This window comes from Harpia harpyja, chromosome 10 (assembly GCF_026419915.1).
Source record: "Harpia harpyja isolate bHarHar1 chromosome 10, bHarHar1 primary haplotype, whole genome shotgun sequence".
Classification (NCBI taxonomy): Eukaryota; Metazoa; Chordata; class Aves; order Accipitriformes; family Accipitridae; genus Harpia; species Harpia harpyja.
Window position 1 is genome coordinate 27,498,079 of NC_068949.1, and position 24,098 is coordinate 27,522,176.

The 24,098-nt window shown below is 36.4% G+C and overlaps 1 protein-coding gene across 5 annotated transcripts in view; it reads left to right on the plus strand.

Moving 5' to 3' along the window:
- PCGF5 (polycomb group ring finger 5) overlaps positions 1-24,098 on the plus strand; it is a 76,633-nt gene that overhangs the window by 38,520 nt on the left and 14,015 nt on the right. For all 5 annotated transcript variants that reach the window (XM_052798418.1, XM_052798417.1, XM_052798419.1 and 2 more), the window contains 6 exons: positions 11,356-11,452; positions 16,021-16,076; positions 16,199-16,258; positions 20,121-20,269; positions 21,608-21,706; positions 23,346-23,435. In XM_052798418.1, coding sequence (XP_052654378.1) covers positions 11,356-11,452; positions 16,021-16,076; positions 16,199-16,258; positions 20,121-20,269; positions 21,608-21,706; positions 23,346-23,435 — 551 coding nt within the window. The remainder of the gene's footprint in view (positions 1-11,355; positions 11,453-16,020; positions 16,077-16,198; positions 16,259-20,120; positions 20,270-21,607; positions 21,707-23,345; positions 23,436-24,098) is intronic.

Sequence of the window (24,098 nt, forward strand, 5' to 3'; positions counted from 1 at the left end):
TTTTTGTTTACTTCTGAAGTGTTGCACGAAGTGCTCTGCGGTTTCTGGTGGGGTTTCCTAGACACTGGCCTGCCACCTGGGTCATCTTGAGGGCACGTCGACTCTGCTTACCTTGCGGAGTAAAGATACCCCTTTGCTTTCCCCCAGGCGCTAGCGGTGATTGTGCTGGCTCTAGCACCAAACGTGTATCACTGTGGCCTGGCTGATCACAAGTAAGATCGTTAGGTCTGGTGTGGTATTTTGATAATATAACTATGCTTTTGAAAGTTAAGCCAATGTATCTGTTGGCAGTGCACGTGACGGATACGCCAGTATGGTCAGTACCAGCTCGCGTCTCTCTGTAATGTGTTCCATGGCACAATGCATAGAAATACTTGAAAGGTGGCAAAATATTTATTTAGGGAGTAGATCTCTCTGAATGAAACTGACTCAGGAAAAATTATTCAGGGTGGCTTATGCTCCTAATACTTCTAAAACATTGGTGTGTATGAATTATATTAAACGTATGAATGGTCCTATCAAACTCAGTCGTCTTACTTCCACATGCTTGATTTTTTTTACATTTATTCCTGGATAGAAGATAGTTTGCTTGGACCTTCTTGAGAACTTGGCATCTTTCCAAATAAAATCTGAATTCTTCTAAAAGAAGAGTAAGGGGAACTATATGTTTTCTGGTAGATTTCCTATTTTTAAAGCTTTAATAAATATCAGTTAAAAGCCTTGGCTTAGCGTGGCCTGTCATTTCTGCACAGTGTTGTTCCTGCAGTTGTTACTGCCTTCGCTGTTATTTTTTGTGTTATGGTGTTATGTCCCTAGTATATCAAGCACATAGAGAATTAAAACATATCATTCCTATATGTTGTTCATAGTACAAAGATAATATTGTTTACCATTATAGTAATATTATTTTTAGTTTAGTTTTTGAGAATAAATAATGTTGAACTGACTTTTTCCGAGTCTAATACCAGCTAAGGATTATAAAGTGTTTTGTAGTACTATTCTTCTCTTTTGGGTTACTTAGTAAAGGAATTTAAGTTGAGGACAAGAGAAGTTAAGCAAAGTGTCCTTATAAGAACTTGAAATAAAACAGGAGGGAGAGAGGTATATTAGCTATTATTAAATTATCTTTCCTTTAAAGAAAATGGAAAAGTTCCAGCATTAGTTAATTTTTTTATGCTTGAAGTTTGATGAACAGTACTAACTTTTAAAAGGTTGGGGTGAGGGGAAAGAACTTGCATCAGAAATTAGCTCAGACTTAGAAAAAAAATTGGTTTTATTATGATACATTTCTGTTTGGATAATTTATTTGTTTATTTACTTTCATTCCCATTACAAAACAATAATGGCACAAGGAGCGTTTTTTTTCTCAGCAACATCTGGGGTTTTTTGTTCACTTGTAGATTGTGAGCTCTTCACTGAGACAGCTCTGTTACTGCCTAGGCCCCAGATTAGCACACGTGAATTTTACTGAGCTGCCATCTAGTTGCACAGGTCTCCTCCCAGAAAAGCTACCACATGTTTGGGTCATTAAGTAGAACTGCAGGAAAGAAGGTGGTGTTTCTTTAAAGCAAAGTTTAGTTGCCAAAATATGAAGTTTACAATGATGGAAAGGAAAATGAAAAGCTTCAAGTGGTGATATGGAAGTCTTAGATCTGTAGAGGAAAAGGTGATCTGTATGTGGCAGAATTCAGGAAGATACTCTGATAAATTATTTTACACTTTGACTTTTAGAATTTTTTTTTTTTTTGAAGTACAGGTATGGTTCTTCAGTCATATCCAAATAGCTACCACAAAATACAATGATTTTAACTGTCCTTTGGTATTTGTCTTGTACTACTAATTGCTGTAATTCATGCACAAATGATCAAAATCTGCAGGTATTAATGGTTTAAGAAGCACCATGCATTCATTAGATACTGGGAGTACAATGTATTACTCTGGACAAGATGAAAAGCATGTATTGACCTAGATGTTCTCCAGTGATTGTAGAGGAACTAATGTCATCAGTAGTAACCAAATGAGTTAGCGGTTAATTCACATCTTCTGTGTTGCTGAAAAATGTTGAGTAGTAAAGTTCTGCTCCGAGGAATGTGTGCTTTTTTAATAAAGAGATGTTTCTGATGGGGTTTTTGGAAATGTTGGACAGACAACTCCACCATTTGCTGGGAAGAATAAGTGCAAGTTGGGCATCAGCAGTACAAACTTTCCTATCTCTGTTGGGAAGGAAATGCTTATATTACTGCAAAATAATTAATTATTCTGCAAATTCAGTACTTCGTTTCTTTTTTGCTACTTGCAACAGAATGGTTTTGTCCTATGGACTGAGACCTTTTTTCCTAGTCTGTTACACAGCTGTCAAGGATGTTTAAGAACTCTCCTTCCCAAATCACGCCGACACGCATGGAGATCTGGGATCAGGCTCTTGCTTGTGAAGACCAAGGCAAAAAAGATAGTGAGGACTTCAAACTTTTCTATATAATCTATTCCGGAATTGTTTCCCTCATTCATTAACAGACGCACATTTTGTCTGAACTTCCTTCAGCTACTAGCATACTTGCAGAATCCCCTTATGTCCCTCATTAGTTTTAGCTATGGCTGGGCTTTAGCCTTCCTAATTTTGTCCCCAAGTGCCAGAGCAATGATTTTATATACTTTTGTTTCCCATCCTTGTTTCCGCTTCTAATACGCTCGTGCACTAAGCAGTTCTTCTGACAAAATTCCCTGTGCAATGGGCTGGTTAGCTCTTGAGGTCTAAATAAATTTTCTTTAAAGAAAACCAGCCAGCTCTCCTAAGTACCTTTCTTTCTAATGATAGCCTCCTTGGGAAATCTGACTAGCAGTTGCTTAAACAAGCTGAAGTCCCATCTCCTGAAGTTCAGAATCCTATCTCTGCTGTTTAACTTTGTATCCTTCCTCGAGATCCTGAACTCCATCATCCTGTGGTCACTGCAAGGCAAGCTGCCATCTGCAGCTGTCTTCATCGCCAGTTTTTCCCCGTTTATGAACAGCAGATCAAGTGGTACATTACTCCTAGCTGGTCTCTCTAGTATTTGCCTTAAGAAATTGTCAGCCAATGCAGTCTAGAAACTTTCAGAAAAGTCCTTCCATGCAGGAAAATGACCAGTGATGTAGTTTTCAGTATCAAACCAATGATCTTGCAACCAGAGTGTTTTTCAGATTTTGCTAAAAACTTACGGTCTCACCAGGACATCCCAAAAGAACTTTACTGCAGCAAAATTTCCCACCCGCAGACAAGCAAGCTAAGCTACTTTCATACTCCTTTTCCTGCAAAAGCTGCAGACAATGGCATGTAGCAGGCCTTAAAGGTTAGCAGATCTGTCTTATTTTGAAATAGAAGATTTCAACCCAGAAAGTGTTTCCTGATCACCATGTACTGAAATTATCGCTACTTTTTAACAGTAGGGAATCCAGTCTGACTGTGTCTGGTAATTGTAATTAACAGTGGAGTAGTCTCACATGTATAGTTTCTGAGAAGGATGGTTAAGTATATTAAAGTTTTCTGTCCCGTTTTTATGCAGACACTTTCCCTAAAAGTAAGTGCTTCTAAGGCAGGTTTAAGATAGCTAATTAAATACTAATTAATAGATACTAATTAAATACTTCATTAAACATACCAAATGACTTGTTACATCTCTGTGAGATGGGTTTGATGTTCCACTAGCTGTGTGTATCCTGTGCCCCTCCTTTGCTCACTGGATCAAAGAGTGATTACCTTTGAGAGAGGAAATCCTTGGAAGACTTCAAAGGATGAGTTCTGACAAAGAATTTGTCCCGCAATTAACTAATTAAACTTTCTCTTGTAAAATATTTTGTTTAAAAAATGCAATATGAAGTTTTATTTAGGTACCTTGTTAATTAGCATTTTAAAAATAACCTAGGAAGTCTTCTCATTGAACAATAAGTGTGTAGATATGCATAAGATATGTACTTTTTTTTTTTTTGCGTAAGATGACATACAGCACAGTCCTGACACTTGTATCTGTATTTTTCAGCTGATTACAGAGATCTGAAAGAATGCATGAACCAGATACCTCTGTACTGGAAAATGTAGCCTTGTGTAGTAAGTTATGGTTGCCAGCCAATTAGCATATGTCACACAAGTACTTTTATCAGCTGTAGTAAATCTTCTTATGTGCATTTAACTTTTATTGAGGCTCATCCAAAGTGTCGTAGTACAACCATGAAATTCAGGTCCTCATTTCACTGGCATGTGTAGCACATACCTCAAAATTCTGCACACTGTGTACATTTTGGTTAAGCTGTTTTCTTGTGCCTGTTTGCTGCCACACTATGACCTACAGTAAAGCAAGCGAAACCACGTCATTTTGTTTGTCTGTACCGGAAGCATTAAAGGTTTTTGGTTTGTGGTTTTGTTTGGTTTTTTCGTTTTTATTATTTTTTTCCCCATAGGTGGTGAATTAAATATATCTGTAATTTAATTGTGTTTAAAGATTCCCTTTTTCCCTACCCTTTTCACCCAATACTTAGCCTGTATCCTGTTCTCTGAAACTTCAAAGTGATAGGCTTTTGTTCAGTGTTTTACATTGAGAATAAAAGAGGATGATTATACCTATCATATCTAAAAATACTGGTTGATGATCTTACTCGTACTAGGAGTATCACGTATCAGTTCATTATTCTTGAGTGCTAGAATTTATGTGTATTTTATACTTTTACATTGTTATCGGTAAATCACATGTAGTTTTGACAGGCAAATCATCATAGCATCATAGGTTTACATGAGAAAAAGCAAAAATTGTTCTAGATTACTACACTATTGATTTACAACTTTAAGGGGTGTTCCATGGTATAAGATGACCTTGTGATTTGAGCTGGCTGCACAAAGACCTGATCCAGATCTGTATGTTTGTTGGAGTAGGGAATACACCCATATAGGACTGGCTTAAGATTCTTGGTTCCTTGTGATGTTTTGTCTGTACATATTCTACTCAGAGACCTCTCTTACACTGGATATTAAGCCCTTCGTTAATCATTAGTCCCTTTCTTGGACCACACATGGCTTCCAAGGGTGCCATCTCTCAAAAAAAGGTATAAAGAGAGCACATGAATATATTCAGTCTGAAGAATTTAGTTCCTTTCCATAGATTGGTTTATATTATAAATATTTCTTCAAGTTATGTTATTGTGGATTTTAGCAGGCTTTATGTTTAGCAGTGTTTAGTATTTGGGAGGTTTTGGGGAGTCAGTCATCTGACTTTAAATAAGTATGTTAGTTATCTGCCCTGTGGCATAGAGTTCTTCTGAACAGTAATAATTTCAAATTTCTTCTAGGTGTAAATGAAAGCCATGGCTCAGATAGGCCCTATTTGTCTTTGGTTTGGAAAACAAACAAAAAGCCTAGCAAAGCCAAGTTTAAAATATATTTATAAGACAAATGAGTGAGTCCTTTTCAAAGCAGTCAGATCAGTGTCATCTCATCACAGACTTTGAGAACTTCTCTGACATGAATGGAGCAGAGATCCCAAGAGCAACTGAAGGGAATTAAGTTCTCTTCTAAGAATTTCAGACACAGCTTTCTTAAAACACAGAGAAATGCTTTCTGAAGGAGGCTGGTACTAGTTGCTTACAGAAAAAAAGAAACCACTCTGGTATTGATACAAAGCCACTGGTAATCCTTTTGAAGAATTTTTGTGCTAATCCTCTTAGAGTCTCCATTGCTAAAAATTTCCCAAATAAGAGAAGGTTAGGGGTTAGGCTTATCAGTTCCAGAATGAATATTGACCAATGCCAATTACATTTATACCATATTTTCAATTTTTTTATTCTTTATCAATCATTTAAAATTGGTGTCAGGTTAGACAGACTGACTCCATAGAGATGCTGCTGTTTCTACTGGACAGGAGGCTTACAAAAAACCCCAAATACACCAACACCTTCCGTTATTATAGGCGTTAGCAGAAGAGGAACTCCATCTCACTTGCAGTTCTCCATTGAAAAAAGGGTTATCCCTAAGCTCAGTTTCTATGAAGTCAAGTCAGAAAAGGTCTACAGTAAACCAAACCCTTATGTTACTTACCTCAGCAGCTTTCAGCTGAATTTCCATATGGCCATTATTCACAACTGTGTTAGACTTCACAATTTCATCATCATACTAGCTTCTCAGCCTTTTTTCCTCCACACTCTTTAAAATGAGGTTCTTCAACTAATGGAATTTCTGAGATAGCAGATGATTCTTAACCTTGTGGTTCTCATCAGTATTGTCATCACCCACCACTAATCTGTACGCTTTCTCATGACAGAAGTACTGTATCATCTCCACCTTCAGCACAATACAGGTACCAGGATTATGAGATATCAGGTGCTGAAGTTGAAGAGCTCAATTGACAGTAGCATATTTCACAGCTTCCTTGAGAAGCTTGGGCAGAATATGGTTATTTTCATTCTCATTGAAGTCATCCAAGTGCTTATTTTAGGACTTGTTTCAGACTTTAATTATATTTGCCATTGGATTTAATAGGTTAATCCTATTTAGTCCTTTGGTTTACTTCATGCAGACCTAATATCTCTACATTTGATTGCTTTGATGCTCTCTACTTCAATAATATAGAAGAATCATGCCCCAAAAATGTCCTGATTTTTTTTGATAAATAGGAAGACGACATCTCCTCCATTAATGAATGGGAAAGATATGATTTTCAACAATGTTAACTACTTGCATTCATGGCAATATTTCCTTTTCTAAATGTGGTGAGTTGACCCTGGCTGGACACCAGGTGCCCACCAAAGCTACTCTATCACCCCTCACCTCAGCTGGACAGGGGAGAGAAATATAACAAAAGGCTTGTGGATCAAGATAAGGACAGGGAGAGATCACTCACCAGTTACCGTCACGGGCTAAACAGACTCAACCAGAGGAAAATTAATTTAATTTATTACCAATCCAATCAGAGTAGGGTAATGAGAAATAAAACCAAATCTTAAAACACCTTCTCCCCACCCCTCCCTTCTTCCCAGGTACAGCTTCACTCCCAAATTCTCTACCTACCCACCCCGAGCAGAGCAGGGGACAGGGAATGGGGTTTACGGTCAGTTCATCACATGTTGTCTCTGCCGCTTCATCCTCTTCGGGGGCAGGTCTCCTCACACTCTTCCCCTGCTCCAGCGTGGGGTCCCTCCCATGGGAGACAGTCCTCCACGAACTTCTCCAGTGTGCGTCCTTCCCACGGGCTGCAGTTCTTCATGAACTGCTCTGGCGTGGGTCCTTTCCATGGTGTGCAGTCCTTCAGGAGCACGCTGCTCCAGCGTGGGTCCCCCACAGGGTCACAAGTCCTGCCAGAAAACCTGCTCCAGTGTGGGCTCCTCTCTCCACAGATCCGCAGGTCCTGCCAGAAACCTGCTGCAGCGCGGGCTTCCCACGGGGTCACAGCCTCCTTCGGGCATCCACCTGCTCCGGCGTGGGGTCCTCCGTGAGCTGCAGGTGGATATCTGCTCCACCGCGGGCCTCCCTGGGCTGCAGGGGGACAGCCTGTCTCACCATGGTCTTCCCCGTGGGCTGCAGGGGAATCTCTGCTCCGGTGCCTGGAGCATCTCCTCCCCCTCCTTCTTCACTGACCTGGGGGTCTGCAGGGTTGTTTCTCTCACATGTTCTCACTCCTCTCTCTGGCTGCCATTTCTGTTGCACAGCAACTTTTCCTCCTTCTTAACATAAATATCACATTTATCGCAGAGGTGCTACCACCATTGCTGATTGGCTCGGCATTGGCCAGCGGCGGGTCCATCTTAGAGCCAGGTGACGTTGGCTCTGTCGGACGTAGGGGAAGCTTCCAGCAGCTTTTCACAGAAGCCACCCCCGTAATCCCCCCGCTACCAAAACCTTGCCCTGCAAACCCAATACACTAGACTGTCTTCTTTCTAAAAATTTCTGGGTTGCTTAAATAAATAAGTTTAAATGCAGTTTAGCCACTATGTCTGCATGCGGTCTTCTGTTTGAAACGTTTTCATTTTCATTTTTTACAGTGATTACAATAGGTGTTACTATCAATTAAAGAGCCTTCTCCATCATGGTTTTGTGCCACGTTGTCTTCTGTTTTGATTTTCCTGTCTTGTGTTTAGAGTAGGACCTTTTTATGATTGGCTCATTTTTCACTTCTCAAGAGCAAGATAAATGAATTACATGATACCAGGATGGCCTATTTCAGAAAGAAAAGCTCACTTCATCCTAGCTTTCTCATGAACACTGTATCAGAATTTCGTATTAATTAGTGTTATTGGCTGTTGGTTTTTTTTTCAATTTAAATGACATGGCATTCTCGTGATTTAGCCGGAGCCATTTTTTTTGGACAATCTTCAGGACTACTGGTAGTATCAGAAAAGTAAAGGTACTTTACTTTAATTAGAGTTTGAAGATAAGCGAGAACAATTTTGGAGAATATTACGTTATGTTGTTTGGCCAGCTAATCAAATTCTGTCTGTGCACTTGAATGGCATTGGTGGCTGCTTGCAAGTAATTCAGGTCTGGGCCCCTGTAGGATTTCTATTTGTTCCTTAGTACATGTTTTTACAGACCATTATGTCTTTTCAAAAAGTGAAACTTTGGGAAAGTGATGCTGCTGCTTCATCTGTGACTCTGAGACCCACTTGTGACAATTCCTGACCTCAGGGGACCAAGCATGCACCCTGTTATCTAGCTACAAGTGAGAGGGCTTTTTATTTATTACATGTTACTGTACAACACCCTTCCTCTCCAGGGCTGTGTGCCTTAAATGAGGGTGCACTCTGTTACCTTTGAAGGTGCTGGAAGTTGTACTTAGAATCAGGATCATATTCATGACACCTTTTGGTGAGCAATATCGTGTTCTTATCTACATACTCTTACAAAACTTAAACCATTTTAAGGTGAAGCGCAAAAAAAAATTAACTGTGATATCTAAAGCAAACAACACAGTTGAAAATGCATGTAATAGATGTAGGCAAAGAAATGAAAAAAATCCCACATTTAATCTTGGCATAGCTAGTTGAAATCAGAAAGCTCTAACCTTTATCCAGCTAGTGCATTAATTTAAGAAAAGAGAATGGTGATTGATATTCTTGGAGAGGTGTTTTTTGTATATATTTTACTGTCTCTGCCTCTTCCCTATTCTATCATTGTGTGTATGTGGCTGGGTTTTGACTAGTAAAGGAACTGAACTATGCCTTCAGTTGCTCCCTGTGCGCCTTTGTATTTCAGGTGGGTGACAGAAGGAAAGATAGTTCACATAGTTATGGAAGCTGGGATGGCTGAGAAGCTACTGATCAGCTAAAGAATTCCACCTTGTGATGTTTGCTCCTGGGCTGAACATGTGCAGGCACTACATCTTAAGAAAAACTTTGAGCTGAGAATCTTCATATCTTTTCAATTTCAAGGATAACTTCTGTTATTTTCAGTCCTAGAGGAGATTCTCCGTCATACTACTGAGGAGAGATTATAGAAATCTTAACTACATATATTTTAACAGTTATTCAGACTTGTGTTTTAATTTAAGTGTGTTCTTAAATGCTCTGTTGGGCTGGCATGAGGGCTTCTTTGTGGGTGGTGAAATTCTTTGTATTTTGTAAGTGTAGTAGCAAAATGTTTAGTTTTAGGAGTTGTTTTAGTTACAAAAAGTATATAGAAAAGCGAAGAAAGGTTGTAGGGTAGAGAACATTACATTTGCTGCTCTGTACTAGACTTCTTACCCTGTGGAAGTGTTAGGGAATGCATGTGCAAAAATCAATTAAGTCTAGTAGTTTTAACAAATTATAAAAGAACTGTGATACAAGAAGAGTTGAGTGATTACCGGTTCTTGCATCTGTATGCCAGCGCTAAATACCTCACAACTTGTGGTTAAGCAAAAATTAACTCGTATCCTGAGGGCTGAACGGTGCTCTCATAGCATCAGTGCTCTCGGCTGCTTTGGAGTCCCCATGTGCAGAGGACAGCACTGCGCCCCACTTACCGGGCTTGTCTGGCAGGACTCGTGGGCTTCCTGAGCTTGTGTTACCAGATCATCGGAAATCTGCCCTGCATCCAGCACTGCTGGAGCCATTTAGCTTGGGGAGAGCGCCAAGAGCCAGCCAGAGAGCTCTGAAGCCTGTCCGTCGGACTTCAAGGGGAAAGTTCATTGCAATTTCAACCGAAGCTATGAAGTTAATGTAAGTTAGTGTTTTAAAGCAGTCAGAAAAAACACCTACATGGAGGTTTAATGTGTGTGCACTATCAGCTTCAGCTGATTTGTAGTAACTCTTCTGAGCATACTAAGGCAAAGATAAATGCGGGCTTTGCTTGTTAGGTGACGTTTGTTAAAGGAATGTCAAGATTCCTTAAAGAGTATCATATAATTAGGATTTACCAGCTTGTTTAGAAGTACTCTTAGTTCTTTAGGTAATTGATGAAAGAAATTACAGTGTTTCAGCAGAAAGCATATTGCAGTTGCAGCAGTCCATTTATTTTTTCAGTCCATTTACTGATGAATTTGCAGTTCTCATTTCAGTTTAGGTGAAGTAATAATAAACAGAGGATAGAGTTTATCTCCATCCGGAATGTTGTAATGCAGTAATAATAGCAGGCATATTTGTTCTCATCAGCTTGGCTTCCATTTTCTTATTAATGGCAGTAAAATCTACAGTCTGCAATTAATCATTTGGAAGCAACAGTAGCGTAGCACCTTCTTTAGTTTAATTTCAGTTTATTGGATTTTAAATTCATGTTGTTGTTTTGGGTTTGTTTATACTTACCATGGTCATGATCCTGATTTTTCATTATAAGATTCAAGTATTAAATGTTTACTGTAAGTTCTGTCATAGCTTTTCAAGGTGCTGTGTCAAAAGGGAAGCATAGCCACTTCGAACCTGTGTACAATTTCTGTGAACTTTTCTCTTACAATAAGTGTTTACAACACTATTTTCAGCTGCCAGCAACACTGCTAGAAAGAAAATAATGTGCATAAGTCATTTTCAAATCATCTGAAGCGATGATTGTCTCTGTTGGGCTAGAGCTCCTCAGCATGCGCTTTCTCAGAACCTGCTCTTTACTTGTGCTACGTGGTATGGGGTTTGCATTTTATGATGCTGGGAGAATTCTAGGTAGTAAAAATATTCCATACTTTAAAGCAGCGCTTGTCTAACCTGTGCTGCTGAACTCAGTGTCTTGGCAGAGCAGAACTAGCTATGGCTTTGAGGAGCAAGAAGTGGATAAGATACATTGTAATTATTTGCTTTAAAATAATAGTCTTTTATCTTTGATGCATGAAGTAGTTAGCTGGCATCATTAGGTCATGTTCAAGCAATATTATTTAGATCTTACTCTAAGTTGGTTTTTTTTTCTTTTTTTCTTTTGGTTTTTTTTTCCCCCCTCAGTTTGTAAGACTTGTATTGTTCAACACTTTGAAGACAGCAATGACTGCCCCAGGTGTGGCAACCAAGTGCATGAGACCAATCCACTAGAAATGTTAAGGTAAGATGACATTGCACAACATTTGCTGAAATAGAAGAACAAAAAATTTTAAAAATCTTAATATCTTTATCCTGAAAGGGAATTAATTTTTTTGCTTATTTTTATAATACATATATCAACTGTTCTTGGCCATAGATTCTGTCAATTTCTAATCTCACAGTAAATTGTAAATAGAGTTTTTTCAGATATAATAAAAGGAGGAAAGATAAGGGAAACGCAGAGAAAGACTGGGTTTATTGTACAAATTAAAATAAATATTTTAATACCTGTATTAAACAAATAAATGAACGAGATACCTTTTATTCTTTACATGAAATTAAATTCTAAAATTTCTTTTTTCAAATGATTTAGGGCATTCCAAACTGCATGCAACTTCTTTTCTTCTTAGAGCAATGTAGAAAATGAATCATGCAAATAACTGAGTGTTTTCCAGGGCGTAGATCTACCAATCTGAATTGAAATCTGCTGTCAGATTAATGAAAAGACACTCACGAAAGAAAGTTTTGACACTAAAAGTACCCTTTCTTGAGAGTTTGCATTTTTTATATCACAATAACTCATCTTTTTTTAAACGATTATTTTTCTTGAAATTCTGGATTCTCTTTTAGTGACGTTATGTTGAAACAAAGGTGATAGCCATCCTACAAGTATAGTACAGAGAAATCAAGAAATGTCATCATAAGTGGAAGAACTTCATGTTTTCCTGAAATGATGAATCCACTCCCTGCCCTTTCCCAACACTCCCTCACCCCTCAACCCCCCAATATTATTAGTTTGTAATACTGGTGAGAACTTACGAAGAAATACTCTTACACCAATGTTAAAATAAATATTTACATCTGGAATTTACTAGGGATAGTATTATTTCCTAATGTCATTGTGTTTGCTACAATTTGTCATGTTTTGCTTTGATTTTTGACTGATATGTGTGTGCATAGTAATTCCCATGCTTCCATTATATACCAAGAGGATAGGTAAGAGAGATTAAATTCAGCAACTCTAAAGGGTGTTATTAGCTGAAGCCTTTATCATCCGAATGGTTTTTGGAAGTGTAGGGCTAAAAGGGTTTATGTAGGTATTTACCATAAGTATTTTTCTGATCTCCTGTCAGTGTCTGAGGCGCTGTCAGCCATAACAGAAGATGCTATACAGAGTGCATAAGGCTACTAATAAGCTGAAAACAAATGCATTTTAGAAATATTTCTTTTATTCTGACAGGACCATTTCATAGGAGCTGAAAAATGCATTTTCTGAAACATCTAGTAGATGTTTAGTAAATGAATACTGTGCTTTAAGCAGGAAATGATAGAAGGGTGAGAAAAGTTGAGACCCTAAGCCAAAAATGTGGGAAGAGCTATTTTCTCTGCAATTATTTCCTGAAACTCCTTTTAGAGTCATTGGGTTTATTTGGCAACAAACTGCATATAGCTAGCAGTTTGCTGGTTGTATTTTATGAAACAGTTTTAAACATTTGTTAAACTAGTAAGCAGAAGAGCACGAGCAGTGTAATGGAATTATCTTTTGGGGATATTTCCTGCATAACTTAATACATGTCTTGTACTCTGACTGTAGAGACCAGCCCCATCATTGCTCAAGAATGCAGTCATTTTCTGAGAAATGGCGTTGAACGCTCTAGATAGTATTTTTTAACTGAGATCTTTCAGATAAACTTTATAAACTACTTTATAAACTGAATTCTGAATACCTTCATAACTATGTGAGTTTTTTAAATGTATCTTTTAGTTGGCAGCACTTAGGGTCTGTTGAAACTATAAGACTAAGTCTGAAATTCAACACCGAGCTCTAAAATGAAAATCTAGGAAGAGTGTTAAATTCTAGAATTCCCTTTCCTGATCTAGCAGAATTCTGCATCATCGCTATTCAATAGGGTCTGCATTGGTTATACCATGAAGGCAGGCTTCTTTTTTTCTTGGTAGCGTGCTGCTTTGGATGCAAGTTTTCCTGAGTGATAGTCTTTGTTTGCTTCACTTCAGATAATTAGCAGTTATCAGAGAGTAGCTTTGATCTTATGAGTCATTCAATATTGTAGAAGAGGTGAAAAAAGAAACTAGACAAAGCTGACATAAATGCTTGGTTCTTCTTTCTATACGTTCTGGTTTGGAGGTTGGAAGATGTGGGGGTGGAAAGAGGTGTGTCTAAAATATTAATGTTCTTGTTTCAGCGTTAACAGGAAGTATGATTAATTGACTGAGACCAACTTTATGTCAATTAGTTTCATTTTGGAATAGGTTTGATGCAAGTCACAGAAATGCAAATCTTTGTTAGAGTGCTCATAGGCATAGATAATAGGAACACTGTAAGATGCATCTGAAACTGAGAATCTTTTTATAATTTCCGGGTTTTTTCCCCTATAGTTTAAGTTTAGTTTCCTTACACTTAAAGATCAGATAAGTGTTATTTTTTCTGCATTTTTAAAGTATTGGTTAGTATTTATGCTTCATAAGGATGAAATAGCTCTTTTTGTTTAGTTTCTGAAAGAAAATAAAGGAATTGACTAGAGTATGAAGCCAGTTCTTGCTGCTAGCATTGTAAATTTGCTAAGTATGCTGGTTTTCTTGCTACGTTAGCATTACCAGTGACATTTGTTTTGGGTCACTGAAGACAAATTAGAAAGTGCTAAGTGGGAATTTTCAAAAATAAATGTAGAAAAACCAGCATGTATTATACCATCCTGAGGAATGGTTAGTGGGATTTTGAATTAAGGTAGTGATGTTCTCTTTTGAAGTCCTTATTTCTTTTCTCTTAATATGTTATGAAGATTGGGGCTTTCTTACAGTGTGAAATGAATTCCATTTCCAAGACAGGTTCCCAAGCTCCCAGTGCTCTGCTGTGGCAACTTTGTAGAAAGCAGTACCATCTAGTTGCATTAGATATTGATAGGAGAGGCTAGAAGAGATAACATACCATTTGGAAAGGTAGACCTGTATTGTCATCTATCAGAAGCTAAGTGCTCAGACATCCCATGATTTTGGTTTCCTTCTTATCTGTGAGAAAATACTCTCTATGCTTCTTTGTTTTAGGGGAGGTCTGTTTCACTTGCTGGAGATTTTTTTATTTTTTTGTCCTTATAAGAAGAAGCAATTAAAAAATGGATCATGGTTGTAGCTTAAACATGAATATTCTTATGGTATGACTGCCTCCATGAACTGACTGGTAACACAGGGAACTAGTCTCAGAACAAGATGATTAAGTAATAGGTCTAATTGTAAACTTTCCCTTACAAATACAAATTCTGTAAAGAAGAGAACCTGGAATGCTCATATATTTATTTTAAGAAGATAATTGTTATCTATTAAAATGGCTTTTAGGCATTTCTCAGCAATAAAATCGTTCCATCTTCTTCCTACTTTGCCGCTGCTAGTGAACAAAAGATAGAGAACAGTCATATGTTTTATAACAGGCCTATAGCTTATTATTAATAACATGTACACATACATGTATGTATATTTGTAAATATATATGTATAAAGAGAGATATATATCATTACTGAGATGAAGAATTAAGGCAATTAAAAATATGCCAAAGGCAATTATTGTATTGTAGCTTCTGACTGAATGTCAAGGTACTTAATTTCTCTGGCCGTATTACTTAGTACTTTGTTTTGCCATGGGTTTTTGTTTAGGCTGTGGACAGTGGGAGTTACTGGTCGCAAGAGCAGCTGTCGAGGGCAGAGGAGAGAAAGGGAAAGGAAACAGAATGAGAGGCAGGAAAACGAAGGATAAGTGAGACAGGGAGAGAGGAAGTGGAACTAGAAAGTGGATGATAAATTAAATGGATAGGAGAGTAGGTAAAATTCAGAGAAAAGGGAAGAAAAATATTTTAGCTTCAGCAACAAAGGTAAATGCACTGTGTCCTCTGGAAGGGACTGTAATAGCTATCTCTGGCATGAATATCAGGATATCAGAGGACATGCCTGTGCTGCATACTGTCGTCTGGTAGACAAACTCAAGGCAGATTTAAATAGTTTAAATTAATTATGTTGGGTACCGAGAACTGTCTAGCCAGAGCAGCATGGGTGCTCTGTGGTCTTCTTTATCCTGCAAGGACTGGTTTGTCTGTGTTGTAATGAGTACAGAATAGTCTGCTCAGTTTTTCGTAAGAGTCTTATTAACAAAGCACTTGAACACTTAATATGATAATGGAGTTTATAATTTTCGTGCTTACTACTCGTGACCTGGACCTTAAAATTGGATACTGCTTTTCCAGTTTGTTCCTTTTAGTCATACAATTGTTTGCTTGTAACACAAATTAAAACAATGAAAATTTTAGAGTATAATGGTTTTTCTCTTTTGCTTCATTTTTGTCTTTATACATTAAAAAATAAATTCCTTGGTTATTTTAAAAAGAAATCCATTCAAGAGGTGGTTGAGATAAGCTTTAATGCATGTTGTCTCTCAAGCTAAAATTAACTGGTTATTGCAGGACGTATTATTTGCCAGAAGTATTCAATTAATTTTATTATTCAAAAGGTTTTGTTATTTAAAGGCTAAAAATATTTAAAATGCTAGTTTCTACTTAATGTGAAATGTATTTTTTCCCTTTGAAAGGCTGGACAACACCTTAGAGGAAATTATATTTAAGCTGGTGCCTGGACTTCGAGAACGTAAGTTTCTCATTTGGTTTTGGGTACCTGTTTGGGCTGATGGAGGGAATATGGCTATTTCTAATGATATACCTGTAGTATTGATTTAAAAATTCACATTACTGTTCTTTGATGTTAACTAGAGGAACTGCAGCGAGAGATCGAATTTTGGAAGAAAAACAAACCTCAAGAAAATGGACAAGGTGATGATTTTTTTTTCTTCTCATCTGTATGTTAAGTAACATTGCTCATTAAGCCCTGTTTCTTCAAACACTTATGCATGTACGTTGTTCTTACTGAATTCAAAGATACTACAGAAACTCATAACAAATCTATGTAAATGTAGTCTGGGCCTTCATGTACTGCTGCTTATCTATTAACCAGTTGTTTTACAAACACTAACTGTTTTACAATTATTTTTATTTGCATTTCCCTAAGCTCTCACTTTCAACACTCATGAGATTTTCCACTTGAATTCTTAATTTTCTTAATACAGCAAGATGCAGAACTACTTGAGTTTTTTGCAGATTATTTTCTGTTACTGAATTTGACCAGCTGTTAAGTAGGAGGTTGTCAAAAATTAGTTATGACAAGTAGTAAAACAGTTTTCCACACATGCTAAACAATTGTTTTATATAGATTCCAAAATGCTTTTTCTTTTTTTCTTTCTTTTTTTTTTTTTGTAGTTGACCCATGAACTTTGAGAGCTCAGTATTAGGTGCTAAGTGAGGACTACATCCAACTGTTTTTATGCCCTTTTAATTTGACATCAAGGTTTTGATACCATAGCCTATTTGATTTGGGCATTTTTAAGAATTTTTTGAAAGCTCTGCTAGGCTAAAGAAATAGCTATTTTTAGTAAAGGATCACTATCAAGTAAATGTCTTGCAATACTCTTCTGCACTCAATTGTTCATAATATCTTCTTTTCAACTTCATAACATTTCATTTCCTTTCTCACTAGTTTTGTTGATTTGCATTTGGCATCGATTATAAGGGACAAGGGTCTTTATTACATAATTAAATGAAGAACTGCAGGACAGTTTAGATGAAATTATATTAGTTTACTACAACATACTGTGTAGTGTATACCTATTCAGTTTTAAAAATACTTAGAAAATATTTTTATGAAATATAGACATTTGCTGACTATTTAGAAATTTGTTCTCTGCTATATACATAGATAGAAAAAAATTACATATAATTTGCAAATTTGTCGAATGTGACTTACTTTTAACCAATTTATTCTTCTGGTTCTTACCTTCCTCCCATAATTTAATGGTAAACCTAATGGAGATCAGTTACTAATAAGTGTAACGAGTGGTTGGATTGTTTTGTGAATTGGAGGAATGCTCTAACTCTCAAAATATACTTTTAAGTAGCTACAGATGTATCCAGCTCTGTTGGTGACTGTATCCTTGGGCTATGGAAATTTGGCTCTACAAACGATTTGAAAGTTGTGGCAACTCATTGAGACAAATTATGAGCATTTAAACTATTTTCTGCCATAAACAAGCATTTAGAATCTTGCCTGAGAATAAATTATTTGGTGAGAATTATTTCAGTAAAAGGGACTGTTTCAGTTGTCAATACCATGCCCTGCCATCACATAGTCCATCTAGTTTAAAAGAGTCCTTCAGCTTTATGTCCTGTACCACAGGTCACAACACAGTTCCCAACCGTAGCATCTAAGATCTGTAAAAAAATCCCAGGACTTAAAATTTTCACACAGCAGAAGAAAAAAAAAAACAACCCAAACAACAAAGCATATCTCAGGCATGGGTGACTCCTCTAGGAGAGTGGTTACTAGAGAGAATTGGTGGATGATGATAGGAAACATGCTGTGGTACAGAGAAAAAAATCTTTATTGATCCTCTCCAGTCTGAACTGGAAAAGGAAGAGGGCAAACAGCTTTACATTGACTCACTCCCTGGCAATCGGTTTATGTTGAATATCTGAGAAAAGCACAGGAAGTAGACAATTTCCAAGTTTTGCAAGAAAGATGATTAAAAAAAAAAAAAAAGACGCCAATTTACACCTTAAGGAAAGAGGTGTGGAGGTGGGTGGGGTGTTGGTTTGGTTTTCCTGTCTTCTGTTCTTGGCTTGGTGCTTTTGACTTGGAGAACACCGTGTCCATTTTGGTGAGATTAAAATTTCTTTTTTCTTTTTCTTTTTTTTTCTTTTTTAAATTCTATCATATTGAACTTTAATAACATGCTTCTAATGAACCATCACATTGATTTCTGGAGGCTGCCTGTACAAACATCATTAATTCTAATATCTACAAGGATTTTTTAGTAAACAATCTGGTGCCGTTTACATGGAGGAACATTTGAATTTCTATCAGAACACCTTAAAAGATGTGTGTACCTGTTTCTGGAATGATTTTATGATTGGAAATTTGCTAATTTCCCTACTTCTGTAGTTCATTTGCCTTTCAAGGCTTTTCAAACTGCACAACTAAATCTTCCTCCATTAGTCAGCAGTGATAATGGTTGAAAGTTGTGGATGTGTTTGCATTGCCGAAGAATCTGTGAATTGTAAGCAGACTCCTCAGACAAATGCTTGTGACGGGTAGACTGCACCTGCTTGATTAAAAGAGTTTGCTTCCTGGACTTTCACAAAAAGAAAAAAAAAATCTGTAGTTTGATACTGTAAATTCTGTTCATAGCAAGATGATAGGAACAAAATGAATGTATGTATGATAGACATTCAACTAAATGTGTCAACAGCTAGTAGGGACTTGTGGACAAATCTTTTATAATTATAAAATACTTCAAAATTGTAAGAAAGAAAAGTAATGAGTATAGCTTAAAACTCATCTTGAATATGTAAACTGAACAAAATGAACTAATTATTGTGTCTAGAAACTTAGGCATAGCTTGATATTTCTTAAAGTTTTCATTCTATCTTCCCATCTTAACTCTTCTAAATGATTTCAAAAGTTTGTGGTAAGTGTAGGAAAACAGCAAAATGTGATCTGAAAGTTTTTCAGGAAATGTGAATGTAGCTTATTCAATTTCCTTGTGATAATGTTTTATTCCAACAGAGAGCAGCCTGTATCTGGGGATACAGAAAAAACCCCAAATGTATATAATAGTTATTGTTTACTGTATTCCAAATCTGTAAAAATTACTCCATTTTATGGTTCATTGTATGGTTATTATTTACTTACATTGTGGCCTTATCTAGATGTACTTGCTAGTCTTAGCATTCCAGTGTTCAGCTATGCTAAACCTTTGAAAACTGTAGGAGGTGGTACGTTTTCCAAAGAGTTAAATTTTTAAACCAGGAATCAATAGAACATGTAACAGCATCAGTGAAGAGAGATAACATGGTACATGTGATTATATAGGATATGTGCACTCTGCCAAAGAATATGGGGACCATTCCTCTTTTCTTATATTTTTTGTTTTTAAAGGTGAATAAGTAACTGTATAGCTATTTAGTTATAAAATCCTTCTGGAGAGAGACACCTGAAGTTTTTACAATGACATTACTTAGACTAGGTCAAAAGTGGATGGAATTTAAGTTTTATCTTCCCTTAGTTTACTTCACGATAACGTTTCAGGAACTTGCCTCCGCTGGGTTATTGCAGCAGACAGTTAATATTGATTGCCCATGTTACTTTGATATACAAGTGTTGGGATTAGTTATTCAAGTGTTTATTTAAAAGCAGTATTTTTTGGCAGTGAACTGCCACACCACAGAGTAGTTTATGTCGGTTTATGTTGTTGAGTGATTTTGATGGATGCGCAGTTGCAGGGTTTTAATCACTGGACACAAACAGAAGTAGACAGCCATAACCATTAGTGGTCCATCAGACTAATTATTTTCTGTCACATAAATCTGTTGTTTGCATATTACATTAAAATTTCAATAGTAAAACTTTGTTTTCAGAGATTTGTAAATTGATCAATTTAAGAATGCACTGAGTTAAAATTGTATAAATTTAATTTGAAGAAAATTATGCTCTTGAAAATGAAATATTACTTTAAATGTGTTTGTTGCTACTGTGACTTCTAATTATCTTACACTTAAATAATATGATCTTCATATTTTACAGATGAAAGCCCAAAAGCTGATAAACCCAAAGTAGATGAGGAGTGTGATGAAAATGAAGAAGATAAAGACTATCACAGGAGTGACCCACAGATTGCTATTTGCCTCGACTGTTTGCGCAACAATGGGCAGTCAGGAGATAATGTAGTCAAAGTGAGTAGTAAAGATAGTCTCTGCTGTTGTTATTGTTGGCAGAACAGCATTTGAAAGGGACCAAATAATTTTATAACCATTAACAATTAACTTTACTGTGGTGACCTGTCTCCACTTCCATGCCTATTTAGTCCTTTTGTTTGAGGCATTTCGATGCATCTTGGAATTTTGTAGAAAATACAATTCCATACAGAAATCCACTCGTGACAGTGGATTTTTTTTTTTTTTTTATGGACTATAGTTTTGTAGTCTACAGCCTTGATGGTACATAACTGCATTACACAACAGTTTACAGCACACCACAGAGGTACTTAAAAAGCCACACTTTCAGGATTGCTGTCTTATCATGCCAGCACGAAGCTGCTTTCCAGATATGTTGTGCACTGAATGACTGGGATCCAGATCTTCTGAGCTGTAAACCTGATTCTGACACTGATGTGTTGTCTGCGGCCTTCAGCAGGTCACTTCCATCTGTAAAATGTGTAGAGTAATACCTGCTAACTGCTGTTTTAAGAATTAGGGATATTTGGTTTCTATTTCTGAAGGGAGGATTATCTAATGGTATCGAGTCTAGAAGAAAGTGTTTAGAAACCCACTTAGATTTTAATGCTTTATTAAATTACAAAGACAAGAATTCAAAAATATTAAATATTTTCTGTGTGCTATGTTACGTTGTAATTTTGGAAGTTCGTACACAGTAAGAAGGTTTTGATTCAGCAAGAAAACGTTTGTATGTGTTATCACTGTCTGTTTATGCTATATACAGTAAGAAATCCGTATCTCCATCACCATGTAGGAGTCCCAGGTTTCCAGCTTTCCTGTTGAATCAAAACTATTAGGTTCTGGATCACAGAATCTGTGATAATAGATCACATCTCAGGTTTGTAGCTTCCCTGTATTTTACCTAGATTATTTGAGGATGGTTTTACTTCCTTTTTCTCTCAAGGACTGAAGAAATTCTAAGAATTTCTAAGAAATGTAACATCTGTTTGACCCCCAGTGTTACTAACGCAGAGACTTAGATTATTTAAGTTCTTCTGGGGCTTTTGGCGGTTTTGGTGTTTGGTTTGGTTTTTTTTTTCTTTCCTCCCTTCTGTATCTCTTGGAAATTTCTTTAGAACCAGAGATGGGTCAAATGAATTTGTTTGTCATCTTGTAAATTTTGCAAAAAAAGTGAACAAAAATGAACCTATGGTGCCATTATGAATTAGAAGAGAGTGCAGTAAAATTGGTTACTGGTTGAAAAAAATATCAATTACAGCTGTTCTTGCACTAAAGATTGCTTAAATGCTCCAAAATTTCTAACATGCTTTTTCTGTTTTGTTGCTGTTGCTTTAGGGTTTAATGAAGAAATTTATCCGCTGTTCTACTCGAGTGACTGTGGGAACTATCAAAAAGTTTCTCAGCTTAAAATTAAAACTTCCAAGTTCTTATGAGGTACATTTGAAACAATGATGCTTGTGTTTTTATTTCCCTGCAAAGTGTTAGGTTTTTATGAAATTTAATCACATTTGAACTTGAGGAATATTTTTTTAGCCCAATCACTAAGTACTGTTCAATATTCCAAGTTATACTTTCTGCCCTTAAATGAGAAGTGATCATTTTATCACATTGACTAAAGTTGCTAATCAAAGACTTCAGACAATTCTAGTAACTTCAGTTTCTTGCTTACCTGTGAAGGAACAGATACATTAGTTTTTTGTATTTTTATGTAAAAAACAAATGCTTTCACTTTCCATGTGGCTAATAAAAAAGTCACTTAATATGGTTGTGGGCTAGTAGCTACTGGGGAAAAGGAGAGCTCAACTAGACATACACCAAATTACTCTGCATTTTCATTTTCTTTAGATGTAAGAAACTATCCAGTAATTATGAAGAAATGAGGAGCAATACCATTTGAATCTTTCAAAATGCATATACTTTTTTTGCACCTTCTCTGTAAATAGGTGGAATTTGATGGAGAGAGGGTCTTTGCTGCATGAGTGATTTGATCTTGGCCAAGACTGTTCCCTGGGGGGATTTGCTAACATGGTGGAAGTTGTGATGCAGGGTGGAGCTGGGAAGTGTGAGACTCCTGCCTCTGCTTCCCCTCTTCCCAGGGATACAGGAATTTTGACCTCAGCACAGACTATTTCTTTAGCCAGTTCTCTTACAGGAGTCAATGACTCCATGAACTGCAGCCTGCCTCTAGCACAAATGGCTGCATCCCAGCTTTGGCTGGAGGTAGGGCTGAGTTAGGTTATTGCAGAGCTATACACAGGAGTTTGTCTCAGTATCGTGACATACTGACCAGCCATTTTGATGTCATTTGGTTTTGTTAATTATGTTAATTTAATCTGTCTCAGGCACCTTAATGGCTTGTGTTACATAGTATCTGCTTACTTCAAAATTTTGACATTTTTTTCCTCTAAAAACCAGAAAAGCATTATGACTATAGTAATGAAAGAATTGTCAAACATTTTCAGTGGTGGGTAGAAGTAAGATGCTATAATACAGTTTAAACCAGTCATTTTTCACAGTAAGATCATTACTTTTCTTTTTCCTTTGCCTTCAGTCAATGAAGAATCTTGTTTGTATACTCAGAAGTGCATTTTCCTTGTAATTTATGGTTACTTTTAAACTATTTTTTTTAATTATAATTTATTTTTAAAAAATTAGAATTACAGTATTTCTGGTTTGTATCTTTGGGTTTGAAAGAGTGTTGACATAGCAAGAAGGCCTTCAAAATACAGCATGAAGCTTTCTCTTGTGTAGTGCAATACTACAATACTGTGTAGTGTTGATAAATACAGGGAGTGTTTGTCTACTAGTGATTTCCTGCCTAGTTTAGCAGACTTTCTTCTGTCCACACCTTAACTGAAATCACAAAAGTGAAAAAATAAAGTGGAATATTAGTGTACAAAATAGCATATTGTCAGCATGTTGTATTTATTCAGGTTTGATTTACATGTCTCATGGATTTATTGTATAATGATAGGGGTTGAGGGATTAACTCTCAGAGATTCACTTAGGAGTTCATTTAGACATTAAAATTTTGCATCCCTTTGTCTTACTGTTTGTTCTGTTGTATTTTAAGCTGGATGTACTATGCAATGGAGAAATCATGGGGAAGGATCATACTATGGAATTCATCTATATGACAAGATGGAGACTAAGAGGCGAAAACGTAAATGCTGTTATATTATTAATAAATGATGTTTTGGTATATTTATTAGAGAGAGTATACATGCTTTCACAGCTTGGTCCAAACTATATTCTGTGACCCTTCAAGAAACCCTTATTTAAAAATGCATTTTGCATGTTTTCTGAATTTCTTATGTTAAACCGTATGAGTGAAACCCTGCAGCACGTATATTGTGTAGACTCTGAAACTTAAAAATAGCAGGTATACAAAGTTTACATGCAAGTTCTGCTCTGAGTTTTAAGTTAAGTATCTGAAAACCCAAACACTTGTTCTTTTTCTGCAAATTTGCTTTTAGTGACCTTTTGAGTTACAGTAGTTGGGAATCTGCATCCAGCGGTTCTTTATTAAGAATCTGTTTTATTCAGTCAGTAAACTGAAAGTGATACTGAAAAATTATTGGTGAAATCTAATTGTTTTATTACTGTTTCTGTTAATACTACACCCATTTTTTTTAGATATGCTGTATAACACTAATATCCAGATAACACAGCTAAATGGGTTTTCCTTGCTGCGTGTGTATAATTTAGAATTGCAATATTTAACTTATTAAAAAACATTTTTTTCAGGTCTGATATTCAGTTTGATTTAGTAGCTATTATATTGCCTTGTATATTTAATTTTTTTTTGTTAGAAGTCATATCCCCA